The sequence below is a fragment of the Haliaeetus leucocephalus genome, unplaced genomic scaffold, assembly GCF_000737465.1.
Source record: "Haliaeetus leucocephalus isolate CR32 unplaced genomic scaffold, Haliaeetus_leucocephalus-4.0 Scaffold306, whole genome shotgun sequence".
Taxonomy (NCBI): Eukaryota; Metazoa; Chordata; class Aves; order Accipitriformes; family Accipitridae; genus Haliaeetus; species Haliaeetus leucocephalus.
The window spans coordinates 4231931-4253562 of record NW_010972742.1 but is presented as its reverse complement, the minus strand read 5'-3'; the positions used below and the strand labels follow the sequence as shown (position 1 = coordinate 4253562).

At 38.3% G+C, this 21632-nt stretch overlaps 1 protein-coding gene across 4 annotated transcripts in view; it reads right to left on the bottom strand.

Annotated features, from left to right (window-relative positions):
• SETX (senataxin) overlaps positions 1 to 21581 on the bottom strand; it is a 37902-nt gene extending 16321 nt beyond the window's left edge. The window contains exons 1-17 of one of the 4 annotated variants that reach the window (XM_010570881.1): positions 21132 to 21581; positions 20652 to 20843; positions 19640 to 19820; positions 18078 to 18288; positions 17767 to 17876; positions 14899 to 15118; positions 14480 to 14599; positions 13283 to 13454; positions 11696 to 11786; positions 6264 to 10808; positions 5298 to 5397; positions 4024 to 4200; positions 3140 to 3369; positions 2432 to 2599; positions 1711 to 1867; positions 775 to 876; positions 174 to 289 (exon numbers count right to left, since the gene is read on the bottom strand). In XM_010570881.1, the coding sequence (XP_010569183.1) occupies positions 174 to 289; positions 775 to 876; positions 1711 to 1867; positions 2432 to 2599; positions 3140 to 3369; positions 4024 to 4200; positions 5298 to 5397; positions 6264 to 10808; positions 11696 to 11786; positions 13283 to 13454; positions 14480 to 14599; positions 14899 to 15118; positions 17767 to 17876; positions 18078 to 18288; positions 19640 to 19819 (6699 nt within the window). In that variant the 5' untranslated portion in view covers position 19820; positions 20652 to 20843; positions 21132 to 21581. Of the gene's footprint in view, positions 1 to 173; positions 290 to 774; positions 877 to 1710; positions 1868 to 2431; positions 2600 to 3139; positions 3370 to 4023; positions 4201 to 5297; positions 5398 to 6263; positions 10809 to 11695; positions 11787 to 13282; positions 13455 to 14479; positions 14600 to 14898; positions 15119 to 17766; positions 17877 to 18077; positions 18289 to 19639; positions 19821 to 20651; positions 20844 to 21131 lie in introns of those variants that run through there. The other 3 variants (XM_010570882.1, XM_010570883.1, XM_010570884.1) reach the window with 3 other exon arrangements.
• Positions 21582 to 21632: the final 51 nt, after the last annotated feature.

Here is a 21632-nt window from a genome sequence, read left to right as displayed (position 1 = left end):
GGCCTTACCAATGCCAAGTACAAGGGGACGATCACTTCCCTGCTCCTGCTGGCCACACTGTTTCTGATACAGGCCAGGAATAGAGATGACATTAAAAGGTAGAGTTCTTTACTCTTTGGATTCAGTTATGAACACAAAAAAGACAAATAGAATTAAAAATACTATTATCTTACCACCTCCCTCTTCTCACATCTGTACATAGCACGCTGACGAGACAGCATGTCCAGCTTTTGATCCAGAGCTGTTTTTTTCTTCTGAATATCCTGGTCATAGTCAGCTGGCTTTCGTTCTACAATAAAACAAAGGAAAATGTACAGGAGGAATAGAAAAACGATGTTACAATAACACTTGCTCTCAGTCATGTGTCTTAAGTTATTAAGAACAACTGGACAAACACATTTTTTGTTGCATTTTCCCTTTTTCTGTTGAGGTCTTATCTTGTAAGACAAAGATAATGAGACTTGGTTCCAACTGTAGCTCTCAAATGCTGCATAGCCACATTGCTGGCTTTAACATGCATTTATTATAATTTCTTCAAAAAAAACCCCAACAAACAAGAAGTCATCTTGCTTATTTCTTTGCTTTTGCTTAGATTTTAGGCCATATGTAAGCTGACACTTTCCCATTAAGAGTGAGAAAAACAATGCTTTATGAAGCACTGTTGCAGAAAAACCTTTTACCAGATCTTCCTTCTTAAAGGACACATAGTCCCAAGTGTAAAACACCATCAAGCTCTTAAAGACTGAAGAAAAGTCTGATTTGCATGTTACTTACTCATTCTATGTTCAACTTGCTTATCCAGGCTAAATCCCCGGACTTCACTGTTGATTGCTTTTTCAGCACCAAGTCGCACTAATTTGATATCACCACAGTTTCCTGTTTACAAAATCAGAGTCAAAATATTTTTACATTGCTCCAATCATCTCTGCACTTTGGTACAAGAGAAAGAAAAAATTTAAACACCATGGATATCTGCTTTTCAGGGGTTTGCAACAATTTACTTGCACTTATCCAACAAAAAAATTCAGTAATTCCAAACTCTTAAAAAAAAAAAGATGTTGCCTGTGTTTTAGGAGCAGTTAACAGTTAAGAACACTATTTTGAATTAACAGAACCACCCCTTATTCTCAGGCTTCTTTATCTAAAACTTACAGAATTCTTAAGTTAGAAAATTACTGAGTACCATCAGTAATGCAGCTGGCAAGTCAATATCAAATTGACATTTGGTTACAATGTGCATTTTTTTTTCCCCCCACCACAGACTAGATGTTTTGTTCAGAATTCATCTACTTTGTGTTAGTCACAAACTAGGAGGAGAAAAAAAACTGAGAGGCTCTGACAAGACAAAATTTTCATGAGTCTGTTTAGCATGATCAGCAAAGTCCAATTTCATTCAAAATCAAGGTAACAGCCTTGTGTTCAAATCTTTAAGTACTTATAAGCTGGTGAACTGAAACTAACAATATGAGGGAAGGGCCAATGTCTCTATAAAGACAAAAGTGCAATTTATTTAAAAAAAAAAACCCATAATACACCTTTTAGAAAACCACATTAAAATTAACAACATTATGAGGATGTACCAGTCATGTTCTGCAAGAGAAAAAAGCTGCTTAGAGTAGCATGTAAGTATTATATGTGATCAACTGTTCCAGTTTCTCCTTTAGGTTTTGTCTATTTAACATATAAACAGAATTTTAAAATAAACCATACCCAAAGGCTCTTGTCTGTTTTGGCATTTTTCCTTAAATGCCACGATGATCTTTTTCATGAGTTCATCAACAGCAGCATTTGATGGTGCACAAACTAGAAAACGGTTTGGCTTGATCTTGGAATTTGTTTTTTGAGTTGTCTTCTCCTTCCTAATGTTCTGTAGATTAATTAACAATAAACCAAAACAGGCTCTTTAAATTGTTTTCATTTGTGATTTAAAAGCCAGGCTGTACACTCATCTTAATCCACATGCAGAGTATGGGGACTACTGCACTTGAATATCTCTTAAGGTATGTCTTACATTGAGTAAGAACCAACAAGTCAAATGTATTAATACTGTTTGCATAAGTTCCCTTCAACAATGATGTACTTGATGAATCTACCAGATGCTAATATGAAAATTATTAAATGGGACAGGCCAAATAACATTCTTTAATACATCAAAATATTAAGGTTTTTTTATGTAATAAGTGTTTATACTACAGATTGTGCGTGTTTTGTTGATTTTACTTTTTAAGTTCTGTAACATCAGTGTTTTCCCAGATGCCCAAAAGGTATTACTTCCACCTTTACACCCTATGCAGTACAGATTTAATTCATTAAGTCAGCTTAATGAATTACACCCCCAGTAATTACCAATACTATACTTCCATTTAGTTTAAGCTATCATTGACTTCCATTGGGAAACCAAGCACATGGCAATCACATCACATTCACCTACTTCTCTCAAAACACGAGACAGAAGTCCAACAATAGTTTTTGATTTCCCTGTTCCAGGTGGACCATGGATGAGGCAGATCTTGGGAAGCCCTGGATGTTGCTTTACCATGGCATAAGCTGTCTCAATGGCTCTCTTTTGATCTTCATTGTATTCATTCATATCTGATGCCTGAAGGAACAGGCAGGGGAAAAAAATGATGACTGACTTAATGTTGATCAAACCTTCCATGTTCATTTTACGTATTTTCAGACTGTCCACTTCCCCCCCCCACCCCCGCTACGACTCAAAAACTTGAAGGGCATGGAAGCTTTGGATTCTAGGTTTGCTCTAGAGTCACACTCGATCCTGACTCAAAAGCTATAACAAAAGTTTCATTTATTCTACTCTATTTTGCATTACCTTTCCCATACTATGCCTCATTTCCTGAACAGACACCTCTCCAGTAAGGAAAAGAAACTGAAAGCTGCTTAAACTGCACTACTAGTACCTATGTCAACACAGCAGAAACACCTGAGCAAACTCAGACTCCTCTCCATCCACCCAATCAACCAACTCTGAAAAGCACAGTGCCTCAGTGCCTTTGAAAACTTGCCTGTTTGCACTTAGTCATCTCAAAAAACCAGCATGCAAAACCAGTTTTGCAAAATTCATGAGATCCAAATGCCCACTTTGTCATCCCTAACTATCATTTCTAGCTGCAGAACTTACAGCACTTTCTGAAGCTATGGGCAAATCTCTGGGACAGAAGTCATTGTAACTTGGATTTATGATGGGTTTAGCCAGGGGACTCCTGCTCAATAGTAGTAGGCCCTTGAATGTTCGGTCTGTGGTCACCAGGGATCCAACCACCACACACTTCACTTGCTTATTTATGAAGAATGACAAATTGCCTCGAGTTTTCACAGAAAGATGACAGATGGTATGCTGCTCCTTTTGTCCTGGGGCAGGGGGGAGGAAAAAAAAAACCACAAGTTGTTAATTCAAAGAATATCCAAATTGTTAACTGAAAGATATTCAAACAGGTCACTCATAGAATTCACCAGAACCAGGTGCTGCATTCTATTAGGGAGCCAACAACTAATTCTTGCAAAAAACCCGAACACCACCACCACCCCAAAAAAACCAAACTCAAACAAACCCCAATGCTCTGCAAAACAATTCAGATCACTGTTTTAATCAAGCAGCATTAATCCTGATACTTGGTAATCCTGTAATTCACAACTTCAGTTCCAGAAGATAGTGAAAATTCTAGTCAGTGAGACCACTGAAGTTCATGACACTTCCTATCTTGCAGCAATGCACTCCTAAAGATGTATACAGAGTACTTATTCATCATTAGTGTCTGTTCTTACAAAAAGCATTAACATCTATATTGAAGGAAGTCCCTAGAAAAATGCATGGAAAGCAGGTCTGCAGCTTCAATTCCTGGCTTTTTATGAAGTTTCTAGCACGGAATAGACATGCCACAGTGGAAAAACAATCCCATTTCCTCTGGGGTAAGTGGTGTATTACAACTACCAACAGCCAGCTATGAAAAAGCATTTTATGGTACCAAGAAGAATCCCACTTTTATTTCAACCCCATTTACTTACTAGTTAAACAGCCAGATGCACGAGAAAATCGTGTCACAAGACCAACGTGATTCACTATATGGTTCTCCATCTCACTTTCTTCCCTAAAGGTGTCTTTTTTCTTTTGGACCACCAAAAAGATTAAGTCATCCTCCTTTGGATGAAGCTGCCTTGCCAAATCACTTTCTTGAAAATGAGCTACTCAAAATACATTTTAAAATTAGAACATTAAAAGGAAAATGGTTACAATTACTTTCTGTCTATAGAAGTACTACCATTAACATATTGCATATACTTCAGCAATACCCATCTGTTAACTTTTAAAGCTATTAAAAGCTATAGCAAAAGTCTATGAAGAGTTTTAACTCCATCCTGCATTCTTAAGCCTGAACATAGCACTGTATAAAAATAGAGCAAGTCAAGGACTATTTTATTTACCAAAAGAAGCTGAAACAAAATTCCAAATGAGATGGAAAGTATTCCAACAGCACTCAAATAACTTTTTGTACTGAACACTTAAGGCACAAATTCCCTGCAAAATACATACTTCTGTTAGATGCATTCTGTAAAAGAGCAAATTCCAAATCTTTTCTGCATTTAAAGCAAATAAAAAAAAATTCAACCTGTAAGTGCTAGCTCTTTATAAGGCAGTTGCTGTGGTTTAATCCCAGCCAGCAACTAAGCACCACACAGCCACTCGCTCACTTCCCCCCTAGCCAGTGGGAAGGGGGAGAGAATCAGGAAAAAAAAGTAAAACTCATGGGTTGAGATAAAGACAGTTTAATAGGATAGAAAGGAGAAAATAATAATGGCAATAATAATAATAAAAGAATTGGAATATACAAAAACAAGTGATGCACAATGCAACTCATCACCACTCACTGACCGATGCCCAGTTAGTTCCCGAGCAACAATCCGCTCCCCACAGCCAATTCCCCCTAGTTTATATACTGGGCATGATGTCACATGGCATGGAATACCGCATTGGCCAGTCTGGGTCAGCTGTCCTGGCTGTGTCCCCCTCCCAACTTCTTGTGCCCCCTCCAGCCTTCTCGCTGGCTGGGCATGAAAACCTGAAAAATCCCTGCCTTAGTCTAAACAATACTTAGCAACAACTGAAAACATCAGTGTTATCAACATTCTTCTCATACTAAATCCAAGACATAACATTATACCAGCTACTAGAAAGAAAATTAACTCCATCCCAGCCAAAACCAGAACAGCGGTCTACTTGAAAATTAGAAGAGGGTTTTATTTAAAAAAAAAAAAGAAAAAGAAAAGAAAACAACTCTTACCTGTAAAATCTGCTGTATTCAAGTCAGCACAGAAGTTCTGTAAGCAGAAGTAGTAACTCTTCTCTCTCACTCTCTGGTTTTCTATCCACTCTTGTGCCAGCTACATGTTGGAAAGTAAAAGCTAAATAAAAATACTTTGAAGGATTTAGTGTATCAGAAGAATAGCTTATCATGAATCAAAGGACAAACATGCTACGCAGAAATAAAAGAAAGCTAGCAGACTGTCAAGTACAAGACATCAAAGAGCCTTACCCGTTTCTTTTTTTAACATACGCATACACATTACATATAAACACACAGGCCAAACGAAAGCACTTCCTCCCCACCCACCCCCCATTTAACGTACTTTCTTACAAAGCTCTTCAAAACAAATGTGGGTTCCCCCAATTGCATTTTCACCTTAAAATACCAGTATTATCCTGGTATTGATTTCATTTTCTACCTTATTTCTATGAGAGAAGTGATGCAATGACTGAACTTGAAAGCATACAGACTTTAATTGAAGGAACACTGCGTTTTCTCACTACTAAACTATTAAAGGTAAGCTGTTTGGAAAAAACACTTCTCAGATTAACCTACCCTCTCACATAAGTTCTCAATATAAATCAAAACATTACGTTCTTATCCTCTTTTTACAGACACTGTCATTTAAAGACCTCAGTTTCTTAAAGATTTCTGTTCTAAGCTTTATACACTATAAAAACAAACCACCTCCTTTCTTCCTCCTTTTGCAGGCTATTGCGGATGTGCACCCAGAAAAAAAAAAAGCTTCACTGAGATGAACAACACTGACAGTCCCCAATCTTAAACATAACTGTCTAGATTATTTCCCCAAAATCATTCCCCTATTCAGAGCTTATCTGAATATTTCCCAAAGGTAAACAGAGAACATAAAACAGTTTTTAAACTCTTGGCAAAGTTTACTAGGGTTTATGAAAACAAACCAAGAGGCAGATAGCTACTTACTGTTTCAAAGGCATTTAGCATCATCAAGGGGAAAAATGTATTAAAATAGTCATTGTATCCCTGAAATTGGACAGGAACAGAGCCTGCTACAGACTGCAGGAGATCACTTGGAGGTCCGAACTGGCTGGAGTTTGCAAACATTTCATAAGTCCACTGTAGGACTTCATTAACAAAAATCCTATGATCACGCTGCTGAGCGCCAAGAAAGGAAGAATAATATGCTTCTCGGGCAGGCCTTCTGGAAATATTTGAAGCATTGTCGTTCTGTCTATTTTGTGACTGGAGAATGTTATTAGAAACACAGGGTTGAGGTACGTTACTGAAACTTGGAGACTTGCGTGTTTGATTTCCTATTGGTATAGCCTTTGCATTTGGTGGCCTGACCACCGGTTTCGCTGTATTCACTTTGCTTTTTGAAGCTGGCGGTAGCTTTTTAACATCTTCTAGATCCTTGCTGAAGGCTGCATTCCGTGAAGAACTTGCTGAGCTGAAAGTTTTGGTAGTGGAAGGCTTTCTTGTTTTAGAAGGCAGCGGGAGAGAAGGTTTAGCAAACAAGTGATCTGCTTCTGAGCTGGTGGCTGAATGCTTACTACAGTACTCTGCTGGTTTTTCCACTTTTTCGATACAGTCTTTGTATTCACATTTCACAACAGTCGAGGATTCATTCTCCTGAAGGTTTTCAGCAGTGTCCGTTTCCTCTGTTTTTTCACTACCTCTAGCAGTATCTTGAACACTTTCCTCCTCAGAACATAATTCCATATCCACAGGATCTAACTGAGTTAAAAATAAACCATCATCATCTTCACTGTTTTCATTTCGTTTACACCCATTTTCTCTTGAAGTTGTCTTCTCACACTCAGGCTGGACAATACAACCTCTTCCCGAAGGTTCATCTTTATCATCTCCAGCAAGTGCAGTGGAAGAGAGACGTGAATCCATAGGTACAGGAGGAACCATCATACTGTTATCCTCTGATTTTCTGTTTGAGTCTGAAGAACCAGGCATTTTAGAGACACAGGTGGCCTCCTCCACAGAGAGGCTTTCAAATTTTATCTCACTGGGAGAGGGACAAAGAGTCTCCTCCCTTTTTTTCTCTCTTTGGTTTTCAACCAATCTTTCAAGAGATACCAGTTCAAAACTTTTAGGCTTTTGTTTCATAGATCTTGCATCCACTTTGCTAACTTTTTTGTTTCTGTTGTCAGAACTTCCTGCAGGATTTTTCACTCTGACACTTTTCTGGGGCCTTGTCTGCCTAAAAAACTGAAGGTCTTGGCAGGCTAGCAATTTTTTATTATGCTTTACAGACAAACTCTGAGGAGCAATTAGTTTAATCTTCTGTTTCTGTACAACTCCAACTCTCCCTGCAGCTTTACCATGGCTGCGCAATTGAGTTATGCTCTCTAAAGAGCGCTGGGATAACTCAAACGCTTTGCGGGGTGCCTTTTTCAGACCAAGTTTTTCTACAGTTGACACTGGTGCAGGACACTGTCGAACTTTCCTTGGAGGAACCACAGCAGGCATTGACCTGCCAGGTTGAGAATTTTTTGATGTATTTTGAAGTAGTTTATTTTGTGCTGTTTTAAGAGGAGGTTTTTTAGGACTTCTTTGAATAGTTCTTGCTACCTTAGATTTTGCTGTGTTCTTCCGTGGGCTCACGCTATTTTTCTTAAGGGCCAACTTTGAAGCTAATGAGATGTTAGATGTAGATGGTCTGGGTTCAGTCAATCTTGAGTCCAGGGTGAAGTCTTTAGCAACAGCGCCTTTGTCCGCAAAATTCTCCAGTTGATCTTTTGCATCTCCCTTACTAATAGATTCTTGCAATGTTGAATTCGTTACTTCTTTTGTATTATCAGCTTCTTTCTCCTGAGAAATATTTTCTACCTGTTTTTCTATCAAGTTTGCTTCTTCTTCCATGGCATCATCGCTTACATAATCCAGATCATAACCCCATTCATTTGTGTGATCGTTCAGTAAGCCATCTGAATTACTACTATCAACTGATGCTGAAACACATTCCTTATACTCTTGAGTTGCTTCTGTACTATACGCTTGAGTATCTTGCCAAACCGAAAAGACGTCAAATTCTGTTTCAAATTCAAAGTACTGAGACTCACAGTCTTCCAGTGACAAGTGACAGCTTGGAGTCTTTGATTCTGTTTTGCTATCACTATCAGAAATGCAGCTGGAAGTTGAAGGCTGCTTTTCAGGACACACATTTTCATTTGGTTTTTTTGTTTCCTCCTTGTCAGCCACACCTTTTTCTTCATCAGAAGAGTCTGAAATTATAATGACTTGATTGTCAAGGCAATCTGCATCACAGGGAGACTTGGTACTTTGGCTATCATTAGAAGATCTTACAGCACCTTTCACTTTCCTTTTAATATCACATACATTATGATGTACGGAGCTTCCTTGGCCTGAATCAAAGGGAAAATTGACACTTTTGGCATACGCAGCTAAAGATAATTTACCGAGTTCTCTATCAACCTGGGAGTCTGTTAAAGTATCATCTTCAGAAACCATCTTTGCAAAATCCTCCTCCTTCTTCCCCATTGAATTGTTTTCTCTCTTGAAATACTCTGAAAATTCAAACAACCTATCACTTGATTCACACTTCACTGACAGTGGCCTGATCTGAGAAGCAGGGTTGGATATATCCCTCTTGTTTTCAGAGCTAGATGGAACACGACCATTTGCTGAAGCTTTATCCATACAAAATGTCTTTGAAATTTGACCTTTAGAGTCATATTTAACCAAGTTATTTAAATGAGGCTGTTCCTGGTCTGAAGTTTGCATGTCAGCATCTTTCTTGAACACAGATTTCAACAATGAACCTGATTTTTCTTCAGTGGATACTTTTTTCAGCAAGGTGTCTCTAATCCCTGAAAGCAAAATACCATCATCTTCATTTTCCTGCATACCAGGTTCATTTTTAGAGGAGCTAGAGCAATCTAGTGGCGCTTCTTTTGATACCCGCTTAGTTGGAACTAGTCTGGATTGAAAAGCACTGTTGACACTTTTCTCCTGTGTACTTTCACAACTCCTTGGAGTACCAACAGAGATTTCATTTTCATGCACAGTATTCACTCCCCAATGTTTATGACAATCTTTGCTTGTACACAGATAGCCAGTGCAAAACTTAGGTCGCTCTACCTCTGCTTTCGAAGCACTTGCCGCTAAACTGCATTTTTTCAAGTCACATGTCTTCACTGGCTGCGATACTTTTGAGGGCCATTCAGTTTTCTGTACCATGTTTTTCAAATTCATGAGTCTATGCACATCTACTTTAAACTTTGAAGAGGAACTGGGAGACATACTGCTTTCCTTTACATCTGAGCTGTAAACATGTTCTGGAGAACCAATACAAGTTTGAGCAGCCAGATGCATTATTGTTCCCGGTCCTGCTTCACATTTGTTTTCCAACTCTCCGCCTCTTCTGGAATCTGAATATTGGGCATCTGGATTAAAGCACTGATTATCCAGATCACATTTCCCTGCCACAAGATCATTGTTCCTATTTCCCTGAACTTTCTCAGATACTTTTTCTGCCAAAGGGTTCTGTGGCCAAACATATTCCTGAGTTGTCAAGTCATTATGTTCCTTTTTAATATTCACCAAGAGGCCTTCTGTGGATGTCCAAGATCTTGAACTTTTAGATGCATCTCTACATTCCTCTTCCCAGGCACTCTTTCTTCTAGGGAGAAGGTTCTCTTGACCATCTTCACCTCCACCTTCCTTCAATATGACAGCAAATGGTGAACAAAGGTCATCTCCGCCATGTGCACTCTTCTCTTGCTTTATAGAAATGGCAGGCAAAGTTGTGGAGTTTGCATTGTTTCCTACAGGTGCAGAGGTATTCAATGCTCTGTCCTTTATACTTCTTATAACTTGCTTTAAACACATTTGTAATTCCTGGGTTTCCTGGATGTTCAGCTGCCAACCTAAAGATAGATTTCCTCGCAGAAGAAGATTGAGTTTGTCTAGGTATTGCTTGCAAAGAGCATGCTGCCCAATTTGATAGCCTTCTCTAAGAAGGCTGCGTATCAACTGCACACAGGAGTGCTGCACATAGTTAGAAGCTTGTAAAGATACTGCTGATGAACCTCTCACATAGTGTCCAGATACTTTTTCAGTGCACCGTGTAAATGCTATAGCTGGAAGCTTAGCACATTTCACCACTGCTTCCACCCATTCTTGGGAGCTAATCCACAGCAAATGCAGGCACTTTTTATTTCTGTGTAGTTCAATAATCGACACCAAGATCAGGAGAAAAAATTCAGAGATTTTGTCACACTGCTGGATTCTTTCATTGAGAATATGTTTGATTTCCGAGCAGAGGTAGTGAATGACCTCTACTATATATGCTACACCCAAGTCCTTGAGATCCATAAGCGACTGAACAAAAGGGATGAACCACAGAAATGTGCTGTCATGGACACGCATATCTCTGCCAATATCAGACTGAAGCACATTAGCCAGTGTTTGCATATCTTCATACATGTTGGGGCAGTAGTCTGGACAAATGGCAGTCTTCCATCCAGTATCCTGAAAATAAATTCACCACACCATCCTCATTACTCACATCTGCACAGTGTAATCTGCCAGGGTTTTTTTCTAGCCATAAAGGTTACTTTCTTTCAAATATATGTTCATCAAATGGTAACATCTCTTATATCCTAACATAAGTCAAAAGCTAAACTGCAAGAAACTGCAAAAAATAAAGATCAAACTAACACACATATAAGGAACTCATTTCCTAACATGTAACCTATATGTAACCTGTAAGTCTAAAGTAGTATTTCCTTTAAAAAATCACTGTGAAACCCTCCAAAGATATTATGCTGACACAATTTAACCTCAGATAATCAAATATACGTTTAAAGCCTTTAAAAGACATTTCATAAATTCAACAGACCAACATCAAGAGAACACCTTCACAAATGTTTACTCTGCTTTATAACAAGAAAAAAATAGTGCCATTTTAGAGCAAAGTCTAACATTTGAAAGTATATCAAAGCATACCTCATTACTCCATACTCAATATATTGGTTTAGAATACTGAGAAACAGAAAGTAAAATACAAGAACATAATTGGCAACTTTAAAAAAAACTTAATTTAGAGTCTTCATTGAGGTACCAATGTTTGTTTCAATATTGATAGGAATTCTTGGGCTTTAATACCATCTCTGCCTAATTCACAAACATTCTTCTTTCCTCTTACAACCTGAAAGCACCAGCTAAACAAGAAGTGACCAGACTGCCTGCTATTTAAAGGCACACAATAGTGACATACATTATTTAATATTTTTTCTTTACATTACTAGTGGAAACATAGTATCTTCCCCTCTGTATTTTATATATGGTTTAAACTGACAGTGTCATTCAGTCATCAGAATTCAAAGAACAGGGAAATAATTTATTTTTTTTAATACCTTTTGAGGCTTTTCTGTGTTATAATTATACACAATCTGACTGCAAGTAACCATGTCATCATCGTAGTCTGACTCCGGTTCAGATTTTGTCCTAAAAAGAAATAAAAATCATTATAGACTCCACACAACTAACTTAAACTGTAAGAAAGCCAGCTGGCCAAGACACAGATCTCACTTTTCAGATGCTGACCATGTGACTATTAGAACTTGTCAGTGATAAAACATACCTACAAAAAGATAGCATATTTATAATTGTAGAGCTTGTTCTATCCTGCTCATAAGAGGTGGGGGAAGCGACTGCCTCAGGAAAAAGAGCTTTCTGCTAAGCCATGGATTTGACTACCTAGAACAAACACCCAGAAGAATTCCATTTTCTTTGAATTTTCTATGCATAAATACAGTTCAATCATGACTACGTACTCATAAACTTCGTATGCAACTATTTGAACACAACATTCAAAGAGCTTGTTTAATCAAAGAAAATCTCCTTTAATATGCCTTCCTCAGCTATCTATAACATTCCATATATACGGATCTGTAGCTATTTATAACATTATAGACTATGCATGTGTAAAACCACTGAACATTTAAGACATTGCCACTCAATGTTGATTCAAAATACATCACGGGAAAACAGTAGACAACTGGTATGGTTATCCAGGTACTATTTTCCACCAACTTTTTAAAATTATGCACAATTTCAGTTTTCCAAAACAGGATGTGTCCCTGAAGTCTTGGGACCTGGATTCTTATAAAAATCCTCAAAAGGGACAGCATGCCAAAAGATGGAGTTCAAGTGTATGTAACAAAATTCTGTACCCATAGAAGCTATTTCTAGACTTCCTAGCAGTGTACTAACCAACCACTTCCGCACTGAATAAATACTTTACCTAATTAACTTTCTGTTCAATATTGCCAATGTTGTCACTCAGAAGCGATTCAAAAAATCCATTTTATCTTAGGATGTAACTATATGAAGACAAAACCTTTCAAAAGAGTATCTGATGCCTGCTATGTGTTCTAAAGCATTTCCTTTCAGCAGTTCACTATGTTATCCAGGCTATTAAAGGACAGTTGCATGATTCTCACATACAGCACCATTAAGTAAATCTAATCTTGAGAAATATTTAAGACTTAACCCAAGCTGAAAGTAAACTCAAATCAGTTGTCATCTGGAACTACAATAAAATCTAAAACTATGTCATCCATTGACAATTCAGGAATTCCCATAATTTTACCAAGAGTCTCAGACATGGCAATCTTCATTAAACTTAAGTGCAAGTTGGTTATAGCACTAAATGAGCACTAAACAGCAGCCTTCCTGATTCAGGAAAAAAATCCTGAAAAGCGTAACAGGCTTCATGATAGTCAGAAAGAAGTGAGCATGTGTTTTTTGGAAGAACCTCACAATTTTAGGGGACGTCCTTCATCTTTTCATTGCTCAAAGTTGGCAACATCTGATTTTCTTCCTTGCCATCTCCCCCCCAACGCAAGTTAAGGCAGTACTGACAAGAAAACCAAGACCAAGCTACCACGCTACCTGGTATTAAAATCATAAAACTGTTCTAGTCTCTTAATAAAACTGACCTCTTAAAGCTACTGCGTATATTTTTTATTTCATTGTTGTAGCTCACACTGTTGATAATGGTTTGAAAGGCTTGGACAGGATCAATAAGCTGACCCCATACTTTAGATCCGAGCTGATCCAAAATAACCATGAAACAATGCAGCGCTGGCCAGAAGGGGTCAGTAGAATCATCTGAAACATAATAGTAATATTGGGGAGAGTTGAAACGCAAGAGTCCTGTACATTCTTAGACTAAGCTGAAGTTGAAAGTAGTTGGTTTTCATCGATTTTTCTTAAACACCGATATAAAGATACGTATTCTAGTAAGTTGCAACTATACTTTTTAACCCAGAAAAAGGATTAAAAAAAAGACAAGCTCACTTATATGTACAGACACTGCACCCTATGCAGTCTTAAATCAACAGGAACCTGGATAACTATTACTAATATTCCCCAACTCTATGAAACTGGTTCTTCCACACCGATATTTGCAGATATGTTCTAAGAAGTGGGTACAACTTACATGGCTATGACAATTTGTACTTCAAATTTAAGCTAGAAGCAGTTGGTTTTCCTTCAAGTGTATTCTTGCTTCTTCATGTAAGATAATATCATACCCTCAATAAACATACTAAGCTTATAAAGATCTAGTCATTTAAGAGGCAGCCCTGGTCTTGAGCTCATGTGCCATTCCCAGGCTATGCCGTGGCACGTGGCCTCCAAGAATGGCGCAAGGGCTACTGATCTAAACTCTAAAGTCTAAATTTCCAGCTGCAAAAGGGGTTCCCTTAAATAGATGGACAGAAGAGTCATGTTTTAAGCAAGTTGTGGCAATTCAGAAGGTGTTTATTTTAGGACTCAGAATTCAAACTTCATGCCACAGTGAAATGCACATTCCCATACATTACCTGTACATTAAAGGAAAACAACATGGTAGAAATTATAGATTTGTCCTCTCAAAACCTCTAAGCCAGCCTTACGCAAAGCACTGCCATCCCTTCTCCACTTAAGAGTTTGTCTGAATGTCATTTTTCAGTAATTGTCAGTATTGCCCAAATATTGTGCAGTATTGGCCAACTTCCAGAAGAGAAATAAGCCTCAGTTAAAAATCACCTCAGCATTACACTACTAAGAATTTACTCAATTAAACAAGGAAGTTTGATAAAGATGAAAAATAGGCTATGAACTGTCTTAATCTCAGTATCAAAATTAGTTACCAGCTGTTTCTCTCTCCATGGTGTGAAGTATGGACTGCATGAAATCATTTTGTTTGTCTGGGCCCAGTAACAAGGAGTCCATAGCTTGTTCTTCCAACACTGTTAGCAACATACAAATCCCTACAAAAAAGAAAAAAAGCAACCTGTCCATATATTTGCAAAAATTTGTTCTGATTTTCACCAAATCAAGGATCATTTTCCAAATGTCAAATGTTACACTGGTAATGACCAAAGAGATGAGCAGCAACATGAAACTAGTTAAACACTACCTCACTACTGCAGTTGGGCAACATTCAATTCTCCCATCTGACATGCCCCAAAATAAACGGCAACTATGAAATAGTAGAGCTCTGCATTGAAAGAAGCGCTTACAAGATGAGAGAGACTACACATACAAATTCATTTCTGATCATACTCACCTAGCCAATAGTTCTTGTAGTTGGCAGTATCATATAAATGAGATGGCAGAAGGATGAGTTTACCCCTTTCAATCATTGAAAAGCTGTAAATATCTGGACTCTCAAAAAGACCCAACTCAATAACTTTGAACAAGCAAGTCAGCACTTCCTGTAAGTCATAGTAATCATCCCTGTCAACCTTCCCTAAATTCCTTGCTGTTAGGATAGCCCATCGACGAATCTAAGGATTGAAACAGAAAAGTTATATATTAATAAAAAGAACAAATAAAATCACAATGCTGTAAGATTAGGAATCACTGCTACTACAAATGGGACAAAAGTATATTTTTACTAAAGTAAGGTCTCATAATTGCAAGTAAGAGTTAATCTTTTTCCAAAATAACCTTAGAAACAGGCTTACTATACCCACGAGAAGATGTTGGTAACAAAGAAGTTAAAATTCAGGGTAATATATACAAATAAAACTCCTTGGGATTCGTGTGACAAGGGGTAGCATTTGATTTTGTACTTGCTTTATATTGTTTAAATGTTACTGACCAACATTTTCTAATTAGGTAACTGTGTACTATAACAACAGATGTTAAGCTGTGCTCTCAGCACAGGACACTTGTCATTTCTTGCCTTGGTGGAATCATTCTCTGACCTACTGAGAAAACTTCAGAGTTTGAGCAAGTGTAAAGTACAATACTATTAAATCTTTTACTGTTTCTTAGGACAGCTTGAAATTTTGTACTCTGTGTTGGTGTTTAAGCCAGCCTGTCTTGTAAACAGTAGAGCCACAACCTGCCCATCAGCCACAGCAAATGTAACCTAACTCTCCAAAGCTGCATCAAATGAGGTGGGAAACGATGTTATGAACTCACATTCTCCTGATATAAACAAACAGCCCACCTGAGTTACAATCCAATACTCCTTTGGGACTCACACATCCAAATTCAATTTACAGATAAACACACCACACAGGGACTTTTCTAAGATCATGCAAAGAAATCACTCAATCTCCCTTCAGTATTAACATGGTGCATGAAACTAGGATTCACTGTTCCAACAGGCCCTCCCAATTGTAGCAGGGTGTATGTTCCCAAGTTCTCTCTATTATCACTATTTTTCAGTACTCTTCCCTATTACTGATACCAGTTTCACTTCTAGGATGTGTATGTGTAGTTTGAGGGAACAGCCTTCTTGCTGGATAATACACATCACCTTCAAAACAATGTAGAAAAGTAAGCACTCAGACACATCTGTACTGCTTTGAGAACCTCAGGTCTTTTTTGTAATCTCTCAACTAATTTTAACCAGCAAAAAAATAGAAGTGTTGGTAACAACTACAGCTGCAAAGCCTCTCAACCCTTTCAACCCAGACACTTCCAGTATTCCAAAATTTCTCCTTTTGTTACTTTAAGAGATTGGATTCAAAGAGAGAGCAGTCTCTCCTACTGTTGAAGAATTTTCAGTCATGGGTTTCTCTAGGTTTGCTTTATTAACAACTCAGAGTTAGGCCACCACCGCAGTGAATGGTGAAGGATAACTCAAAAACGCCTTCTATATATACGATTTTACATAACTTTATGCAATCGATGTTTTGTCAAAATAAGTTCTTGGTGTTTTTTCCCCACAAACTCTCAGTTCTCTATTCTCCAGTGGTTTCAAAAGTCTAATATGTTTTCCTGTCTCGACTGATTCTTATTCTCTCATCTTGGTTCTTCTGAAGTTAGTGGTCACAGGTAGAAGGTCTCCAGTCACCAGTTACTTATCTTCTTACACATCAAAGATCACCTTTGAATTTCTGAGAATCACTCAGATTGTTCTATTAATTCATACTTAGCCTATGTCTAGTCTAAAATAGCTAACCTTTCTGAAATTGCTTACTCTAAAGTTAATCACTTACTCTTGTCTATTCTTATGTCTTAGGTCTAAGATGTATGATCCTTTTTCTGTTGATTCAGCTTGACTGGGTTTTAAGCCAGCCATGGTGAGGGCCATACAAGGGACAAAAAAGCAGCTTATGCATATTGTTTTATAAGCATCTGCATTCTATTAATCACATCTAAAACAATCTCTAATCATTAGTTATATGTCTGATATGAATAGTCATAGGAACAATGACACTTAAGGCCTAGTTCCCTTTACACCTATGTACACTAGCACGAGTGATACTAAGATCAGTTGACACTTCTAAATATCACGAAGAATGGAGCTCTCCTGTTTACACTTTCAAATGAGCTTTTGATCTCTGACTGTTCAATATTAAAATACCCTATATGGATTCAGACACAGGCCAAAAAAAAACACAACTGCAGAGTTTCGAGTTGTCCCACCAGAGAATACACAAATCCATTAAAACACAATACTCCCTCCTTGTAATGACAAAATTCAGTGACAATTAAAGGGCATTTCAGAGGAATTACACTGCTGAGCATCTCTTCTTGCAAGCAACTACACTATTGTCACTTTTTCAGTTTTTAAGGTTGTGAATATTACTAAAATATGAAAGCTTCTACGGATGGCAAACAAACAGGGAAGGAGAAGGGGATTCATACGCTAAAATACAAACCCTGGACCACTTGAGAAAAATTCCATTTGGGAGTAAATTTACAGTTTGAACATCTGTAACGTTCGCTGACTAAATGTAAACAGTAAAGTGATTCTAGAAGTTTTTTGTAAAAGAGTCATCTCCTTTCCTTCAGCAAGAGTAACTATATTCCTACCGAAATCTCATTTATGTACATACCATTAAAGAAAAATACAGAAAATCAAAACATTTAAAATTCTGAATACTACTACTTTCATATTCTTGTCATTAAAAATAAGAATCTGTTCTGATGTTACTTAAAACTAAGTTTTAGCGGAACAGAAAAAGTAACGTACCACTTCATTCGGGTGTACCAAAAAGAGATAAATTCCTGGATATTTCTCAAAGACCTGAAAGGAGCTGTGACCTTGTTCCATTCTACAGAGTACTTCTACACACAGCTCACCTAAAAGGACAAACACAGTTATAGTAAGGACTAATTTATATGCTCACAAAACAAAAAAAACCTATTTAGTGTCAAAATAAATATAAAATATATATACACACACACACTCTGATACTTCGGTTTAACTACTATTTGTTATTTTCACCTCCTTCAGCAGAAACAATACCATGCCCTTCCAACTGTATACAATAAGATACATACTGACTTTCTCATGCAGCAGCAGGTATGGATATTTCAGTATTTCTAGAAGAGGCACTCGCAGGTTATTCTCAAAATCTGGGCCCACATAACCAGACAGCTGTGTATCTCCATTCTCATCCACTATAAACAACTCATCATCTTCTCCAGCTTCTTCCCTCATGGATTTCTTGATGTGGGCAACAAGACGGGAGGTTTCCAACTCCCACAAGACCTATTCAGTGGGGGGAGAAAACAACTAATCAAAGTGCATTTGTAAAGAAAGCAATTAAGTACATTTATTATCACATGCAGAAACCTCGACTAGACTTTCAAAACTTACAATTTCATTTTGAAAAGTTTATTTTCAAGCATGGTGTGAAACAATAAAGTTTTGACATGGAATTCAGATTGTGCGAATCACAACACTCTCACTTCAGAGTTAAGATTATAAAGTAATTTTTAAAAGAGCAGTATTGAAACCAGAAGCATTTTTGTAATTCTGTTAAATATTCATAAACTGTTTCAATAATTATTTCAGGCCATAGGTCAGTCACAAAACTTTGTTCCACTGGCCAATATAAAGAAGTGGATGGTACAGAAAACCATCATGTTCAGGAAGATGGGAAAAGCAATTTTAAAATCTTGCCTTCTCACATATCTTGCAATGTGTTAGTGGAAGAGAGTGAATGTAAACAATGCAAACAGATTGACTGACTTGCTGAATACTTGTAGGGGATTCAGCTCACTTAACGTTACTCATCTAAAGTAACTGCTCCAAACCTCAATTAGAAACCAAAATTATTTCCTACAGTTAACAGACACAAAAAGGAACTTTCAGCAGTCCAGTCACCCCACTTATTTCCAATCTATACTCAGATGGGCTTGCCCTGCAGAAAAATCGAGCTGACTAATTTAAATAGCAACCTTTTAGACATGTGTATTATGATCAATTAGCTACAAGTATTTATTTTACGTACACATAAGGGAAAATAAGCTTTGCAAATACAAAATTGGATACTAATGAGGGAGAATTATAAAAGGCTCATAATAGTTTTTAAACTTTTTTGATTGCTTTTAATCACACAATCTCACAGGTGTGCAAGATCAGATCTCTGAAATTCAAGCATAGTAGAAAACTACAAATGAGAAATGAAAGCAAACAAAAAGAGGAACAAACACAAAGCTTAACAGAAGCCAGAGGAAGGCAGAAAATACATTAAAGAAACACAGTTTGTTTGGCAGGTGTTCTTTTTTTCAGATACCAAATCATCACAGCGTAAATAAAGTCCAAGCTATAATGTCTAGTCAGCAACTTCCCACTCCTGTTTTAGTTCTCACTAATTTGAATATATGCAAAACAAGAGAGTCTTGTAGTTCTACAATAAGCTCTTTGCAACTCAACATAAAAAAAAGCAGACAGTTAAAAAGCAACATACCCTATTCCCAAAAACCAATAAAACACAACCCCTGCATAACCCCCCCCCCCTACACTGAGGCTGGACCACAGAAGCCTCTTCTGAAGTTTTCCTTCAGTTCCGAATCCGCCTGCTCAGTAATGGGCAGGAGCCAAATCTCTTAATTACCTCATGCAACCTTGGCAATTTTTCCCTTGCTTTGTGGTATTCAACCACACACTCCAGGCAGTAACAGAGATCATCATTGGATCCTTCAAGATCTTCCGGGGACAACCGTTTAGAAGCATAGCTTTTCAGGAACTCAGTGGTGTCAGAACCACTAGGTGTACACCATCGACATGTGCTCATTCTTTGGATGGAAAGAAGGAGGAATTAACAGAAGTCCAAAGACTGGAAGTGGCAAAATATTTCCTTTCAGCCACAATAGTACCTAATTTTCAAGTGTGATGAGTTTCAGGATTTATGTAACTCATTATCAGCATACATGCATGTGTTCTTGGATGTTCTTATATCATATAGGTGCATGCAATTAAACGAAGAAATACAGATTAAAGCATTAAATGAACATTACAGAAAAATGCCTACTGAATGGCAAACATTAAAAGTAAAGCACTAAAAAGACATTTCAAATTACATCATTTGCAAACTACAAAACAACATGTGAGAATTCACTTTACATAAAAAAAAACAACAACCCTCATCCACACTTAACACACACTTTCCAGAGCTATAATGCTAAAGTTCATTGTATTGCTTTACTGGTATCTGTGGTATCTAGGTCTAAGGAGTACAAAGTTTAATTAGCTTTTTCTTAATCTCCTACTAAAATATATAGGTCAACAAATCCCTGTTGTCAAAAGCAAAGGATACTTACACAGAACTTTCCTGTCTTCCTTCTTATTATACTTTGAAAGCATCATAAAATTCTCACCAGATTGTTTTCTCTAAAAACAAAAGTTCTTCACTAAGCAGCAATACAATCATCTCAGATCCTCCTAGTCTGAAAAACTCAACAGAATACTGGAAAAGCATGAACACTTGAACTAACTATATAAGAGGAAAACCAGTAATTGCTTCTGTTATTTAGCATAACAAGAAATGCAAAAAGGAAGTCTAGATAAAGCAAAACCATACACTTCTCATACATACATACAAAGAAAAAAACAGTTGTGGTATTTACCTTTGGAAAAGGAAGCTATTTGCTGTGCAGGTGTGCCAGGTCACATGGTGGGAAAGAGAACAGCGCTGCCCTGCAGCAAGGGAAGGGGGCTGACACCTTCAGCCATACATGCCCTCGAGTATAGCGCAGCAAAAGCAGTATCTTCAGTTAATACAGCCCCTGGTAACCAAGCCTTGATAGTATTTCAAAGATCTAGAGCAAAACAGTAATACCGCAAATCGGCTCAATTCACACGTTATAGACTAAGAATTGCTTTGGCGTTTAGATTAACATACTCTACGTTAAACGCACGTTTACTGACGTGATAACTATGATTTGCAACTGAATCCCTTCTGTGATTCAAAGCCGGGCAACAGAGTTATCTACCGCCTGCTCTTCCCACAAAAGCTGTAAAAATTTATCTCCGCGCATTAAGCAAGGAAATTGTTGAAACAAACCTAGGCGGATACATAAACCTCAGCTGCGGACAGAACCCTTTACCTGCAACGCTGGGCTATCGACAGACTTTAACGGCTGCCCACTGATGAGTATCGACACCTGCTCACAGAAACGCCGAAGCCGAGAGAGAGGGCGAAGGCCGTGTCTCCTTCTCGCTCGCAGCCGCCCCCAGCTCCTCGCCCCGGAGACACCCGGGCACTTCCCAGCAGCTTCCCCGCGAGAGCCCCGGGCTCACCCGCCGCGGCTGCTCGAAACGCCGCCTCCCCAGCAGCCTACCCCGTTCCCAGCACCCAGGGAGGCCGCCCAGGGCGGGGAAGGCGCCGTTCCCTTCCCGCCAAGCCAGGGCCGGCCCAGAGGGGCAGCGCCTCCCCTGAGGCGGCGTGAGGGAGCGGCACCGAGACAAAGGAGAAACCCCAGAGGTAAGGCGGCCTTCTCCGCGGTAGGCGGCAGGAAAAACCGGCGCGGTCACGGGAGTCGAGTCGAGTCGAGGCCCGGCCCGGCCCAGCCCGTCCCTCACCTCACGCCGCCGCTGCCGCCGCCACG